The 16736-nt window shown below is 38.9% G+C and overlaps 1 protein-coding gene and 1 long non-coding RNA gene across 4 annotated transcripts in view; both read left to right on the top strand.

The window, feature by feature from the left end:
- Positions 1–468: 468 nt before the first annotated feature.
- Positions 469–8646, top strand: trmt10a (tRNA methyltransferase 10A). 3 transcript variants are annotated; one of them, XR_004660589.1, is made up of 9 exons: positions 476–633; positions 751–940; positions 2228–2396; positions 3171–3242; positions 3481–3555; positions 5919–6068; positions 6154–6259; positions 7710–7929; positions 8014–8646. XR_004660589.1 is itself a non-coding variant. In XM_034901311.1 (8 exons), exons 1-7 carry the CDS (start codon positions 753–755, stop codon positions 7871–7873), a joined length of 924 nt encoding a protein of 307 aa, XP_034757202.1. In that variant the 5' UTR covers positions 469–752; the 3' UTR covers positions 7874–7920; positions 8016–8646. The 3 variants fall into 3 exon arrangements, 1 of the variants encoding a protein (XP_034757202.1); XR_004660588.1 differs by having other exon boundaries at positions 469–940; XM_034901311.1 differs by having other exon boundaries at positions 469–940; positions 7710–7920; positions 8016–8646.
- A 1061-nt stretch (positions 8647–9707) lies between these two features.
- The window catches only part of LOC117962183, a 23473-nt gene continuing 16444 nt past the window's right edge, over positions 9708–16736 (top strand). The window contains exons 1-2 of the long non-coding RNA XR_004660590.1: positions 9708–9774; positions 15209–15211. This is a non-coding gene — a long non-coding RNA (uncharacterized LOC117962183). The remainder of the gene's footprint in view (positions 9775–15208; positions 15212–16736) is intronic.

The following is a 16736-nucleotide window of genomic DNA, read 5'->3' on the forward strand; positions in this document are numbered from 1 at the left end:
TTGTTTCCACATCATTTTGAAATAAATGTCAATGTACCAGAGCACGTCTTTTTCTCCCATCCCGGAATGCTGTGTGGACTAGCCAGAGGCCTACTCTGCAGCGCTGTGGAGGAAGGTCTACGCTGTACATTCCATAGACAGTTACATACGAAAATAAGGAATAACTGGAAGTTAACGAGGGAACTTTTTGTCTATGGAAAATAATGTAACACAGCCACTGGGGCATGATTTTGTCCACATCTGCCGCCTCAATTTGCTAAATTATATTTACAGGCGATTATATGTTAATTGTTTTAGTGTGTAATATGTTTGTTTGTCTATGTATGCACTGAACACAAAGGCAAATTCCTTGTAAGTGTTACAGTTTGCAATATTCCTTATCTGATTCTGATTAAGTATCCATGGTGCGTCCCAATTCCTACAGCATTTGAATGCATCTGTCGCGGTTAAATGACATCATATGCGCACCAACCTTCTTTAACTGTCCATGGCACTGTCTAACACAATATACATGTGGTGCTAAATTGAACAGTCTGTTTAGATGTTAGTGAATTTTCTTGGTTTGTGTGACCGTCTGAGGTTTGATATCTGGGTGATGACGCACTTTTAAAAGGTTTCGTACTTGAAATAATCTGATAAAGAAGAACTGTGCTATTAAATGCTGCCAGTTAGCTTTCCAACACGCTAACACCGACAGCTAGTTACTATAGCATCATTAGCCAGCAGCCGTTTGTCATCTGTGCTCTTCATAGATGGCTGATGATAGCGTGAAAATTGAAGCTTCAGCCCAGCAGGAGAAAGATAACGGAGGCAACAAGAGCAGTCAGAACACGGTGAGCAGTAATGGAGGAAATGCAGCAGAAAACCAAACGGTCTCCAAAAGTCAGAGGAAGAAGCTTCTGAAACAGCAGAAATGGGAAGAAGAGAGAGAACTTCGAAAGTAAGTAAGCTAATTTTAACACTGTCAGCAGTACTGTCAATGTCATCAATGCAGTCATTGACACAGGTGCGATAGCAAATAACAACGGCTGGGAAATATATCGATTTTATATCGATATATGCGGCTAGATATCGTCTCACATTTGGATATGTTATCTTGTCCTGGTTTTAGTAAGTAATTCAATTTTATTTAGTATCAATTCATAACAAGAGTTGTCTTGAGACACTACAGATAGAGTAGGTCTAGACCACACTGAATAATGCCATATTTTTTATTTTTTTTCAACGTACCCGACTGTTCTGTTATTTGCCTTTAACCACTTAGTCATTATATCTACCTTACTGAGGATTTTTTTAAATGTCATTGTGTAAATATTTTGTTTAAGCAACAATTGTCCACCCTACAATATCGGCCCGATATTCAGGTATTGGGTCAAAAATTGTTATATTTGATTTGTTATATATGATTTATCGCCTAGCTCTAGGTATTAGACATACTGTGTGTACTTTTTAATTTGCTGTCAAAGTGGTATTTTCCTTGGCCGGTGGTGCTCCCCGGGAGTCTGCAGAGTCCTTTAGGCTGCACGATTAATCGTGATCTTGATTCACCCTGTTCACAATTACTTAAGTTTTTAGTTTTTTTTATTTATATTACTTTGATTCTCATTATACGAGCAGAAAATAGGTTTTGAAGTGCTCCCAGACACTGCAATGCTCTCCTTTCTCTTCATTGAGGCCTCTGTGTTTGCAGTGATGAGCAATGTGCTATAGGTCCCAAAAAAATCTGTTTGGGACTACCAATTAGTTTTGTCTTGTCAGGGTTCATATCTGCAAAAAAACATTAAACTTATTGAAAAATAAATCATGGCAGATAATCTTGATATCATTTATAAGCTAAAATATCGTAATTCATATTTTTCCCTGAATTGTTCAGGCCTAGTGTCCTATCAGTATCTGTCCTGTGCTTTATGATTGATAGACAGATAGATAGTTTATTTATCCAAAAAGGAGATTTTAGGCATCCAGTAGTAAGACAACCATAACCCAACAAACACATATACACACATACTGTATATCACACATACATAGGAATAAATATCAATCACAGAAATTCAATGACTATGATAAGGTGAGATACTATTGTAGACTTTACTGTAGACTGTGTGTAATAATAACCTATAAACTGACTGACTGAATAAGAATAACAACACTATGTAACAGGGAATAAGATGTTATGACCACAGTCCAGGTTATGTATGTGGGCTAATATAGACAATATGTGCTGCAGGCAGAGACGAAAGGAGAAGAAGCAGCAGCGTCGGCTGCAGAGGAGCAACCATCTGGAGGAGCAGGGAGGAGAAGCCCAACATATCAGGAAACGGCCCCGCAGAGAGGTGACACCCAGCTCTCTCAGGCTGGTGGTGGACTGCAGCTTCGACAACCTCATGCTGACCAAGGTAAAAAAGCTCTGGGAGAGGAACCATAGCCACCATGTCTTTGTTTTAAGATATGAACTGAGGTACCAGGCTCGTTGGGGATGAGCCAGGCCTGCGCAGAATGGATCACCAGCGATTTCCGCCCAACTTGCTCTGACATCATGCACATGGGGTAAACGATAACTTCACAAGACCAAGGCCACAGTTTTGAGACCCAGGTGCCACAATTGCTTTCCAACTACTGCAAGTCCCAGGGCATGTTGGGAAATGCCGGGCTCGCGGCTAATCTAACAGCTGATTGGTTCAGAATCAACTCAACATATTACATATTATATAAACCTTTTATTGTTTTTAAATGGGAGGGATTGTCTTTGCTATTTGTCTGAATTAAAAGCTTATTTTGTTCAGAACAGGTGTAGAGTCTGGTGACGTTATGAAGTCAGAGAGACTTCTGATCATCTAAAGTCTGTCGTTTATTAACATCAGCAACAGATTGCATGTAGTGCATTTGGACTCTGTCTTAATAAACAGACTGCGTACAAGCTGATATATGGGTGTGATATAATTTTAATGAATGAGACCTTACAGGATGTGAATGTTTCTGTGACTTCCTGATCAGACTGAAGGCTGCTGGAAACTGTTAAACGTGATAGCAGATTTTTGCCATCGAACCCCGACCCCCCCCCCCCGCTGCTGCCGCCTGCTCTTGTCTGCTCTCACCCAATTTACAGGCAAGGCGCAGTTCATTTGAATGAGCCTTTTGTGTCTTGTAACCGATAATCTTGTTGTCTTTAGGATGTCCAAAAGCTTCACAAACAGATCCAGCGCTGCTATGCTGAGAACAGACGAGCCCTGCATCCAGTGCAGGTTAGTGGCTACTGACGGACATGTAACTATAGAGACGTTGTTCCTATACAGTTATTATGAGTGCAGCTAATGTTGTCAGCGCCAAGTCCAAAACAAGCCTCCTCAAGGGGCCAATAAAATGTAATTGTTTGTTCTTAATTGATTAGACTCAAGTTCAGGTAGAATCTGTATCGGGAAGGGGAAACTTGGTATTGGAACATCTCTATCTGATGTAAAGCAACTACTCTTTCCTCTGCAGGTTTATCTGACAAGCCTGGGAGGACAGCTGAAACAAAGCATGGATAAGAAGGACAAAGGATGGGTAAACTGGAAGGTTAGCACAAAGCAACTGTTTGCAGTCTGGCTTTTGTTTGGGACAAGACCTTTCAAACAGGCTGTGCAACAGGGATTTTATTTCTCAAAGGGACATAAAGCCCTTATTTTTAGTCCTTATGTTAATGCTGGCAGAATCTATGCACACAACCATCTCCACTTACACAGCCTATTGTAAGAACTTATTTTCCCTATTGACCCACCCACATACAGTATATATACATACATACAGTATCGTGGGTGCTATATTGTAGGGCTGCAAAAATTGGAGAAAACATCAGATTGCAATTTACTACACTGTGATTGCAATATTATGCTATCAAGAGTCTACTTGCTTGATCATCAAGGAAAATGCCCAAAATACAAACATTTTGGGTAAATGTGAATTTCTCAATTTCAACATAAAGTGAAATAAGCATAAAACTATACATAAACAAAAAACGTGCAATACTTTTTTGAAATGAAAAACAAGAACAATAAGGAAGAAAAATACAAATTCCTTTTGAAATAATATATTTTGAATGACATTATAAACAATGACATTTAAGATTGGTGTTATATAATATGTAATGATTAAGTTACGAAATGTAATTTGTACAACCTCTTCCTAAAGTCAGCGTGCTCTGAACCACTCTACACATCTGATACTCACGTGAACACACACGCTACTGCCGAAACAGAGACTATTGCAAGAGACTACTAATTCGACAGTAGTGCCTAATACATCTTGGGGTAGCGTAACATCAAGGGCACATTCAACCCAGAGCCATAAATCAGGCATTAGTGAGTGTGAGAGCGGCCGGAGCTGATTGAGTGATGTCAGTGTGAAGCAAAAGAGGAGAGAGACCGCTGGTGAGCGCTGTCGAGGCAGCTGTGTTAGGGAACGTAAGAGGAAAGAGACACAGCCATGACAAAAGTGAGTATACAGAGGACAATAAAACGACAAGTGTGAAGGATGTTACAACGTGGAGACTGCAATGCCCACAGAGAACCAGAGTCTCATGCACACAGCACACCTTTCATGTTCAAATTGTACAATTTTACATCACGATAGCGATTGAGCGTGAAGCTCCATAGCCCCATTTATATAAAAAAAAAAAAAAAAAGTATTTGTACTACACTACTGAGACTTATGCATCTCAGATGCCTCTAGTGCTGCACAATCAATCCCAATATCTGAATCACGGGGGCGCAATATTTGTTTATGGAAAAATATGTTTCAAAGCATTCTGAATGAAGAATTGTGGGGCTACAGAGACATCCCGGTTTACAAATTGTATCCTACAGAATAAAGGGAAAAATATTTTTTGGTACAGATCCTCAGAAAAATCACACTTCAATCAATCAATCAGTGTGTTAGTGATGTTCAATGAAAACGAGAAAAATTACACAAAAACTATCCCTCCAATATCGTGAATCCTATCGCAATAGCAATATCAGTCCAAAAATAATCACAATTAGATATTTTCCTTATATCGTGCATCCCTAGATGCCACTTTCAACCTGGGATGGTTGTTATATGATAAAGGGCGAGACCAGCTCTACCGCGTACTCTTACTCACTCATGTTGGAATTCGCTTTGGATAAAAGCTAAATAACATGTTATATGTAATAATACTCATATTATTCTCACATCTGTGTCAAAGGAATTAGCTACTAGTTGTATATTTTAGATTAATAATATTCCCAGATGCCCAGCAGCATAAAAACTGATAACAGTATAATTTTCCAGGATCTAATCAATGACTTGGAACCGCTACCAGTTTAGTACCGGGTCTTGTTATCCATCCCTAGGGATTAGGGTTATGGTATTGTGCCCACCTAGTCTACATCCTTGATGTTCCACTTCCGGGATTGCTTTGATGCCGCAGGAAATTCTTCCGGATGCATGTTTTTTTTTTACCGATGTCCGTTTCATTCCGCTTCCTTTGTGTTGGAATTTTAAACTCTGATAGATCCATGAGGACTATTGGTAACTGCTCCTCAGATCTATGCATGGCATATTGAGACATCAAGTTAGCCTATCTGTCCAGTCAGAGTTTTTTCTGGCACAACTATTTTGCAGCAGCTCTGTGCAGAGCTTAGCTCCGCCCAAAATGATTGTAATTGGTTTAAAGACATGCCAATAAACCAGAGCACAGTTTTCTCCTGCAGGTAGGCAGTTGTCAGGGCGGTCGCACGGTGGTGCTGTGAATCTTAGAACTACTACTTTTGTTGCATGTCATATCGTGATTGTCAATTGAATACACACATTTTCTAGTTAATTGTTGCCTTTGTACTGAAACAGCATGTAGGCTCTGGTACTCATTGCAACTAGGAAGCACTATGCAGTGTTTCATAACTGTGGACTGCTGTTGTGTGCAGGACATCAGCATTAAAACAGAGCACTACAGTGAAGTTGTGGCAAAGGAGGACCTGGTGTACCTGACATCAGACTCTCCCAACGTGCTGGAAGAGCTGGACCACAAAAAGGCCTACGTGATAGGAGGCCTGGTGGACCACAACCACCATAAGGTCTGTCTGGCTTCACAGCTGCAATGCCCTTTTGCTCAGTTGTAATTCCTGCTTGCTGATCTGAGTTGACAATTTTTGTTTGCAGGGGATCACTTTTGAGAGGGCAACGGAGCTGGGGATCAATCACGCTCAGCTTCCTCTGAGCAGTTTTGTCAAGATGAACAGTCGGAAGGTTCTGGCAGTCAATCACGGTAAGATGTAAGAACTATTTTCAGACAAATACATGAGACTGATGACAGTAGTTTTTAGCCTTATTGACCCGTTTTAGTCCGTTGCGATAGTGTCCAACAATAGCTTAGTAACCATTGTGTAGGAGAGTCAATCATGTTTGTTATGACGCACAGACAGCCTTATAACCTATTTTGGTTTCACTTTTAATGACAGTAGGTTATGTCAGTAATTTGACACAAAATTATCATGCAATTTAAAATAGGGAACCTATAACTTTGCTATGAAATATTAATTTATAGCACAAATCCCAGAACCAGTTTCCTCGCATGCTAGCGTCAGGATTTGTGTGTGTCTTAATGGTAACCACTATTTGGCAAGGCCACTAGCCAAACAGACGTGTCTAAGGTCTTCATGCCCATGGTTTCAGTGCCAAAACGCTAAAATAGTAGCCTTTCAAAAAGTATTACTGCACTTATTTTTCTGTTATACTGTTTCGCAAACTTTATTTTATAGATTTTACTTGGTATTTAATTGCATATATACATAAATAAACTCCCTTTAAACACTTTTCTCCTGAAGTAATTGAATAGAGTGCAAGGTAAAGCCTTTCTACAAATTGGTTGCTGCTATATAAAAGAACAACAATGGTTAGTTGTGGGATGGTACTGCAATATTGTTTGTTAATCAGGAAAAGAGAACAGTCACAATACTCCCTTTACTTTGCTGTTTTTTATCTTGTTGTACATTAAAAACTAATAGGGCATGATGACAAAAAGGGGGGCTATCTGTATAGGTAGATGAATAGACTGTAAGCATCCGGTTCACGGAAGTACTGCAAATGCAAAGTGCCTTAAACCTGCATTCCATCGGAATACCTGGCAGGTTTCTTGAGAAGTCTGTGAGAAAGTGACCCACTGCTCACTTTCCTCAGTAAACATTTTGAGTTTATGTCAATTGCTAGTTTTAAGTCTTCTGCAACAGAAAGTGTGTAACGCAACATAAGGGCTCCTCCCTCCTGTCTAAAATCTTCACATCAACCAGGATGGCTGTGCTCGTATCAGGTGTTGGTGTTGGCGAAAAAGTAATTCACTCAACTACAAGATGTTTTTTACAGGTTATGAAACTTTCTCAGTTTAATACTGATAGAAGGCAGTGCAGCCCGCAGTCTAGCTCCGGCGGCAGGAGAGCTCTCTAATACACTACACACCCAAAATAAAAAAAAATCTTTGAAATAGAGATTTATTATAGCTTTGTGTGTGTACATTTTCAGTTATCACTCTCACAAAAATCATTCATTATTACAGAAAAGAAAAATATATGCAGCACTGGAATAGTAAAGCTGTAGCAGCATTAACTTAGGGGGCTGCACTTATCAAAGAATTAATTCACCATTGCCATGCTGTGTCCTTTTGCTCTTTTGGTCCCACTGCCATTTAATTGGGATCAATTGTGTTTTCTTCCCTCCTTCAGTGTTTGAGATCATCCTGGCATACTTGGAGAAGGGCAGCTGGCAGGAGGCCTTCTTCACCGTCCTGCCTCAAAGGAAAGGAGCAGTGGCCGTTGACCAGGAAAAAGAAGAGGAAGATTCGGACTCTGACTCTGACACCCCAGACCAAACTGAGAAAAGAGCCTAAAACTTTGTGCAAATGGACAACTTCAAGCAAAGTTAATTCCTGGGAAAAAAATCGGAATATATATATATATATATATATACATATATATATATATATATATATATATATATATATATATATATATATATATATATATATATATATATATGGATGCTGAGGCTATGCTTGAAAGAGGGATGTGTTAACAAAGCATCTGTTTCTTTTGAAATTTCACACTGCTTTTTTTTTTTTTTTTTCTTTTTTTTTTTTTTTAAACAGCTATTTATTGAAATTTTGACTTTGTGCCTCCTGTAATAGGTAAAAACTTAGTTGAACGGCTAATTAAAGCTAATACAATTATAAGAAGATACATTATTATTACCGGAAATATTTTTTTTCTTTTAGCAAGAAGCATAAACTGTCTGGTGCTTAATCTATTCATTTAAAATAACGTTTTAAAGCAGGATAAAGTTAATACATGAGCATTATTGTCTCTGGCCCTGGAATTCTTGGAAAATATTTAAATTTTTGAGAGTATATTCACAGTATAAGAAATGAAAGCTCCTCAACACAGTTGCTAGTAGCCAAGGAGGACACGGAGGGTTAAAACATGAATGACTCTTCAGAAGAAGTAATAATCTTCACTCGCGTTTCTGTGCGCGAAAGTCACCGGACGCCACAATCTTCTGAACATAGTCATACTAGGAGAGAGTTTTGTGGAGGTAATAGTCTTAATTAGCTTTGGAGCAAATCATTTCGCAACAGCTTGAATGTAACCGACGCTCATTAATATCGAAAAGTTACGCACTAAAGCTTTAAAATGAATTTGACACATTCTATGTAGTCTGGGGAACATTATAAATATATGATACAAGTTGGAGGGTAGCTAGTTAGTTATTAGTTTCTATTTCCTCTTTCTCCTTTATATGAAGTCCTCTGATCAACAGCTGTCCACCCTGCAGCTAGAGTCACAGTTACAAACAAAATACAGTTAGAGAAATTTTAAGGGTGCAAATTTTCATTTTAATAGATGGATAGAGTACTTTGCTAACCCCACCAGGAAATATTAGTGTTGCAGCAGCAAAGAAGTAGTAAAATATTGACTATAAACTACAATAAAAACAGAGACTTGACTTTAATATTTGCTATAAATATCCACACTGCAATGGTAGTGCTCACTATAGGACCATTCTCTAAATTGATACATTTATGGTACAGGCAGATATTATATTGTAATATATGTTATGAATATTGTGTTGCTGACCAATAAGAAGAAATAAATCATGAAAAAACAATGCATAGAAAAACCAGAAAGTAGACATTCAACTCACATCGCTAAGATAAAATAAAACCATTTTAGAGAATAAAATAATAAAGCATGAAACGTTTTCTCAAGAAAATATTCACCTGAAGAAAATCAACATGAAAACCATCAGAACTATGTCCACCATATGTAAACATTGCAATGAAACAATCAGTACAAAGAAAGAAACATGTTCCTGCATGATGCTGTTAGTAAACACTCAAGCCGTGCACCACTTTATTTCTATAAGTGACGTCAAGCGACTTTAACGCGTCCCTAAAGTAGGGCTGGACAATATTAGGAAAATATGTAGATGCCATTATTTTTGACTGATGTTGCGATATGATTCACGATATTGGAGGGAATGGTCATTTTTGTATCATTATTCTCATTTGAATCAGTACCTGTAGGATGCCTCTGTACACCAATACTTTATTTTAGAATGGTTTGACACATGTTTCAAACCAAATATCGCAACCCTTCCGCGATTTGCTGGCCGATGCCCATCTTTACACAAATGAAGCCATTAAACGTGACGTGACTGAATGATGATTCAGCAACTGTATGACCTATTTCTTGCTTAAAATGTTTCAGAAACATGCTTCGGTGAACTATTTTCGTAAAATACTAGATTGTGTTCCGAGCTGGCCGCCATTACTCTCGCTTTGATATTCAAGAGCAGCCAGACCCGTTTGTCCAATCAGCTGCAAGTCAATCATGGATGTATTATGTCACGACAGCACTGTTAGTATCAAAGTCTTCAGACTTGTTTTCTCCGCTCTGTAGCTGAAAATATGTTTATACAGTTAAATAATATCAGAGAATCAAAATGTATTGCAACCAAGGAGTTCAGATAAACAGGAATGGAGGATAGTTTAGGTCTCAAATTTAAAAAGTGCAATACTGCAGATTTAGGGAGACATAATTATTTGAAGATTTTAGAATGAGTCTTGATGGTTTTGTTCAAACGAGGCCTTTCTTCTCTCTGCAGCTTCTCTCTTTACTTTTATCTGAAGACTGTAAGTGTCCTCTGCATCTGTTCAAACTCACCAACTCCCCTCTCACAGTGATCAGCTGACCGGAAGAGGGAGTACTTTAACCTTTTGGGGCACTGAAGACTTTAAAAATGAGCCCTAACAGGCCACGTAATGCTTTTATCACCGTTACAGCAATAAGCACAACTTCTTTAGTTGTTATTCCCACTTTGGACGCTTTTTCCCGAATCCTCAGTGTTTCCATCCTGAACTTCAGCTGATCTTTGCTCCAACTTTTCACACGACCTCTTCATTTCTTTTAGGTCTTTCTCCAGCAGTTCAACAAACTCCATCAATTCTTTCACCAGTTTTTCTACTTTATTTGCATATCTTTTGTCCATCACTGTTTTAACAGTGTATTGTTTTAACTGCAACAGTTAGTAAAAGCTGATGTTTACAAACCTGTATTTACAGTTGCCAAACTCTTTGTTGAATGAATCTACTTTAAGAAGTTTGTCCATTCATTCAGACAGAGAAGGAGCTCAATACGGGGGCCATTTTATGGAAGCTTCCTCCAGACTGAATGTGTTTACATTTGCTCGGCATCGTTCTCAGCCACTACCTTTGTTCGCAGATTGGACCACCAATTATTTGGAAATGATAATGAAGACCCCCTTTTTAGATACTGAAATAATTGTCATTATGATAGACAATATCATATTGTATATATAATATAATATAAGGTGGACAATATAGTGTGAGAATTAGTTTTGTACACACTGCTGTTGTGAAGCAGGGATACACTGCCCACGATTGTGTAGTCAAAAGAGAGAAATATTGTATATTTCATTGACTCCTACAGATTAAGAAAAATAATAAATTTTCTCAATAAATAAATAAATGTGATTCATGGCTCAATTGTTCAGTGTCTTTGGGTTCAAATTGCCTGAAATATGAAACCTGACCACTGGATGGCACTATACAAATACACATTCTTGACAAGAAAGTGTAGATTCTTTACTCTCATTATCACACTATAAAGGTATATTCAAGCTCAGCAGAGACTTTGAAGATGGAGAAGAAGTTCATTAGAATAATTAAGAATACTATTGTCCACAGCATCTATCTTCCTCTTAATGTTTTAAGTTCTTCAAGTTCTTCAAGTTTTTCTGGATGTTTCTTCTGTCCCATATTTCACTGAGCTCTCAACTGACCTTGTTTAGCTATGTGTGATATTCTGTGTCCCAAAATGTTTTAGGACAGAATACAATTTCCACTTGTTGGTATAGTTACTTTAAAAGTTGCAATTGACTTTTACCTTATAAAAACATTAAGAAATCTTTTTGTTACGTTTGTTTGAGAAAAATACTGGTCTGTCTTTATATATCAGTCAGGGCCAAACTTGGTGGATGGATACGGAACCAGGGTGTCTTTATGGATGTCACACTTAAAAGCACAGACTTTCATCTGAAAAAATGAATGTGCTAGTTTTGATTGAGATTACTGTATTGTAGCTACATCGTAAATAACAGTGGTGTTTCCCCCCATCTTTATTAACATAATGGAACCAATCCAGTTGATCTGAAGAAACATAATGCAAGATCTTCACTAGGGGCACTCACACACTACCAATACATTAGACGTTTTAAGGACTTGACTACAGTACACATCAGAATCAGAATCATCTTTATTTGCCAGGTATGAGGACACATGCAAGGAATTTTTCTTTGGAACATCGTAGCTCACAATGCGCTTACACATACAAAACAAGCAAATAATATATACACACTAATATATACATGCTCTAAACAGAAACACGTTACAAAATTAACGTTGATAGTTTGTTGGTTATGATAATAATAAATAAATACACAAATATTTTAATTTTAAAAAATCAATATAGCTTTTTTTTAAGCAACACAAAACCTGCGTTTGGAGTATTAGAAAGCTGACAATATCAATGAAGTCACTAGCATGGTAGGACCAGCGAAGATATCTAGGCAACGGCTGCAGCATATTATTTACACACGAAAATGAGAAAAAGTTCAGTTCACGCTTAATGATGTTTACCTGCGCTGTGCTTTGCTCTGCGTCCTACACCGTGACAGCTTTAGCAGCATTGCCCTGACTTTGACTGGACCATGCTGCAGAGTCGATGTAGTTTCACTCTGTCTCATTTCACAACATGATGGTTAAACCTTGCAATTATCCACAGCCCTGGAGCACGAGGTGGATTATGTATTTATTTCTTCCTGCAGGGTGGACCATGGTGGACCGCAGACACTGATACCTGGTCTGAGAAAGTGTGAGTGTATTTTAAGTTTGCTCTAAGAGAACTCAACTGTGTGTTACACTAGTTTAACCCCTTCCTGGCGGAGGTATAATATGAGATGAGGTTACTTATTATGGTGAATTGGCTAAATCTCCCTTTACCAGTGAATGTTGTTATTATAGGCATAGGTAACTATAAAGAAATAATCGACAAACAATAAAGCGGTGCCCCAACTGTGGAACTACTTAACTCACTATGAGCAATATTGGTATTTCAAAAGTGAAAAACATGTAATGTCTGCAACACTGCATTCAACTACCATATTTAATGAAAGGTTTCCACCCTGCTGGGTTAAGCCTGAAGAAGACACCAGCAGAGTTTAAAGCAGACATTACATGTTTGTCATTGTTTTGGAATTTATGGTCAATAAACCACATTTATAAGAAATTATACCTAATGTTTGAGTTAGAAAAGCAGAAATTATGAATTATTTAGACTAAAATTTAAGAAATGGACGTTGATGGATAATCACAGAATGGAATATGTCAACTTTTACTCATAATATTTCAAAAACACTTCAATTTGTTTTTTTCAAATGTTATAAAATTGAATAAGACACCCCAAAATTAGTGAAAGTAGAGATTTGTACTTGCCAAAGAGCGTTGGAATCAATCATGTTATTTTGGGGAATTATAAGAACATTGATATAGGAGAACATGAGGACAACATGACAACAACCTCCGGGTTAAACAAGTCAAAAGTTAACAGGTATCACATTCAAAGCTAGTGAACACACAAACACTGCTAACCTGCCTGAATTTACCTTAAAACTACAGGATAACTAGTTACCAAACTGAGAGTTGCACACAACTGTAAACTGCAAAAATAAGACTTTACAAAAGTTTAAAAGTGCATTAGTCTCCAGACCTCGGTCAGCTGGACAGTAAACTTAGTTTTTCTCTCCTTTGCATGTTTCTCCCTCCAACGTGCTCTACATGTCCTCTCTGACTTCCTCCTTTCTTTTCTACTCCCCAACAAAGTCATCTGATTGGCTAGGAGTGAACTAGCTATACAGAAAATAATTACTCCACTGTTGCTCCCTGATGGGCGACCTGGGGCCTGTTGCACGAAACCAGGATAAGGGATTAAGCCGGGATATTCAAGTTATCCTGGCTAAATTTAGCTTTGACTGGGTTGCACGAAACCGGATTGAATTAAACCCAGCCAAGTAACCATGGAGATTTATTCTTTGCGGCTAGCCTGGTCCAGAGCAGGCTAACAGCCAGGCTAAAATTAATCCTGGAGTCTCATGTGTCAAATCAGCTGATCCGAAATAAACGTGTTTAACAGTTATTCCGTTGTCTCCTGCATGTGTTCTGCTTTATTTTTATTTCATGCATTAGCCTACTTGTCACTATTGTTGTCGCAAGTTTGATTTAAACCCTACTACAGTTGTTGAGATGTTTAGGAATGGTTGCACTGGCACCCTGATGCGGAGTGGGACTTTTCCCGGTGGGACGGTACGGTTTCAAGGCTGCCTGGCGTGTGGCCGCTGCCCGGTGGCCGGTGACTGTTGGCCGGTGGCTGGTGGCCGGTGGCTGGTGACCGGTGGCCGCTGGCCGGTGGCCGGTGACCGGTAGCCGGTGGCTGGTGACCGGTGGCCACTGGCCGTTGACCGCCGCCTGCCGCCAGACCTGCGAGTCGCGTCAGTGTCCACTCTCTCTGTAAAAGTAGAGATGAGCAGCGCAGCGTCCGTGGTCTCAGCTTCAAGTTTATACCAGGCACGGCGTCATGGGTGCCCACCCACAAATTTTCATTAAAAGAAGAAAAAAAATAATAGATTTGAATTATAATGAATTATTAAAAAATGCCAAATTATCTCATAATTTGTGCTAAAATAGGCTAAATCTTAAATAGTTTTTAACTTAATTTAAAAAAATTGTTTGTCTGTTAAGTGACAGTGATCTGCGCAACATTTCCAACGCGCTAATAGACTGCCAGCTTAATGAACTGAACACTTGATTCCACAGTGACTCCTATGCCTCATGGCATCTGCAGCAATCCTGATGTCTCCTAGCCTTCATACAAATGACAACATCAGCAGTCCTGGTGTCCCCTATAGCCTACTTCATACAACTACCACCACCTGCTTGGCCACTCTCAACGATGCAGGGAAGCGCTTCAACATAACCGTGTCAGAGTCGGAGCTCGCATTGTTTGTGCAACTCATAGAGAGGAAGAAAACAAGAGGAGATCATCTCAAAAGTCTTGTTGAAGTGATAGACATATGCAATGAGTACGTTTTCCCAAATATCCATGCTTTCCTAAAAGCTCTGATAACACTGCCGATGATGTCCTGTACAGTTGAACGCGTCTTTTCCAGTGTCAACCGGATTAAAACAGCAAACAGGAGCACCATGCTTACGTCTCGCCTCATGTACTGTGTCTATTGACATATGAACGAGAACTTACAGTAACTCTCGACATTGATGAAATCTTTGACATTTTCAAAAGCAGACCCCGCCGAATACTGCTGTAATTTGTGTCCGTGTGTGCGAGGCGACCTAAACACATGCGATGAATCCGTAGGCTACATGTCGAAAGTTAGTAACATAGCAGAGAGAAAAAGAGGAAATGAGTCGTTCCCTGTTCGCTTTTTCTAGGCCTATTTTAGCGAGTTTAATTGTGTACCACGGGGGGATAAGAGAAAGGTATGTGAAGGCTACTCTGTCTGTATTGAGATATATTAAAATAATCGATTCATAACCCGTTACAAACCTACAGGCGCATTTCAATTTCTATAGCAGCTTGTTATGGCGGTTTTCCACTGCGTGGTATCTACTCGACTCGCCTCGGGTCTACTCACTTTTTTTGGTTTTCCATTACGAAAAAAAGTCCCTGGGACCTGCTACCAGGTACTTTTTTTAGTACTACCTCAGTCGAGGTTCCAAGCGAGCCGAGGCGGGCCGAGGCGAGCCGAGGCAAGCTGTTACCAGCAGTGGAAAAACGCCATTACTGTTGTTCTTTTTCCCTCATGGATCCCCTTGTTATGGGCGCTTAGTCTGTTGTTAATGTGATTTATTTCCTTTTGTTAAATATGTTTATAACATGAATCACACTAAAGTAACAGTTTGTCTCTTTCGGAAATAACTTGTTTTACACGACAGATGACGTCAATGAACAAGTTCTGTGCCCGAGTATTGAATGAAACTGTCGGGCAGTGTTGTTGATCTGTATTGTTGAAAATTTAAAAACAATTAAACAGAATTGTGAAATCTTTGGCCTCCTGTTATACGAGCAGAACTAAATCATGTTTTGGGGAAATATCAAATGACTGACCACTGTTACAGTAGGTCTATGGAGCTTTGCGTAATAGCGCAGCCAGGTATGGTGCGTAACGGAGATTCCAAAGCGCTCCTCTCTGGTCAGAACCAAGGACAGCGGTCGCGGATAAGGTCGTCCTGCACAACGAAACGTTTGTACAATGTTTTTTTACAACATATTTAAAGAGCATCAAGCTATTGAAATCTCTATTATGTTAGCACAGATGATATAACAGTATATTAGTCATTTGTATTAGGTCAAACAGTGATTTGATAACATGTTTTAATTTAAGGCCCACCCAAAATTGGTCTGGCCCATCCAAAACTGGAATCCTGGCGCCGTGCCTGGTTTATACAGGACGCGCTCCGAAGATTAAGTGTGACAATATTAATGTAGCAATATTCCCAGATGATATTAATGGCAGACCGGTCAGAGACCAATACATTATTGATTCATTTTCTTGTTGCTTATCCTTCTCTAATAAAGGACAGTTTGTGTTACTCCTTAATATGTAGGCTAATGTTTTTTATTATAGCTTACATTGGTTTCATAACCTTCTCAATTAGTCTCACATCTCTGGACCAATAACGTGGCATATATACAGTACGTATGTAGTGTAGTTTACGTTCATCAAACCGGGAACAATGCAATGGTTCTTAATCTTTTTATTTTGGTTCGGTCACTTTTCAGAAGAATAAACCATGAATATTGTTTTACATATGCTCACAGCGTGTATTGAAGTCACTTACTTATTGTTTTTGTTGTTGTCCCTTTCTGATTGTTCTGTATGAATATTAATTGTAGCCTAGAAAGAATTAGATATAGCTTATACAGATTTGTGCATATGGTATAAAACATGTTCTCACGTTGTGAATAAGGGTTTGAAATTAAGCCTCAAGTCCTTAGGGGTCCATAATGTTCCCGAGGAACATTACCCAGCTAACAATTTTTGGTTCCCAGAACGTTCTGGGAACGTTCGTTTTTGGTTGTGGGAACGTTCCCTAAAGGTTT

This window comes from Etheostoma cragini, chromosome 19 (genome assembly GCF_013103735.1).
Source record: "Etheostoma cragini isolate CJK2018 chromosome 19, CSU_Ecrag_1.0, whole genome shotgun sequence".
In the NCBI taxonomy this organism is placed as follows: Eukaryota; Metazoa; Chordata; class Actinopteri; order Perciformes; family Percidae; genus Etheostoma; species Etheostoma cragini.

Excerpts from the sequence above, each read along its gene's own strand:
- trmt10a (XM_034901311.1), top strand. The coding sequence starts at position 753 with ATGGCTGATGATAGCGTGAAAATTGAAGCTTCAGCCCAGCAGGAGAAA. Across the intron at positions 941-2,227 it reads GAAGAGAGAGAACTTCGAAA|GCAGAGACGAAAGGAGAAGA; the intron begins GTAAGTAAGCTA and ends TATGTGCTGCAG. Across the intron at positions 3,243-3,480 it reads GAGCCCTGCATCCAGTGCAG|GTTTATCTGACAAGCCTGGG; the intron begins GTTAGTGGCTAC and ends TTTCCTCTGCAG.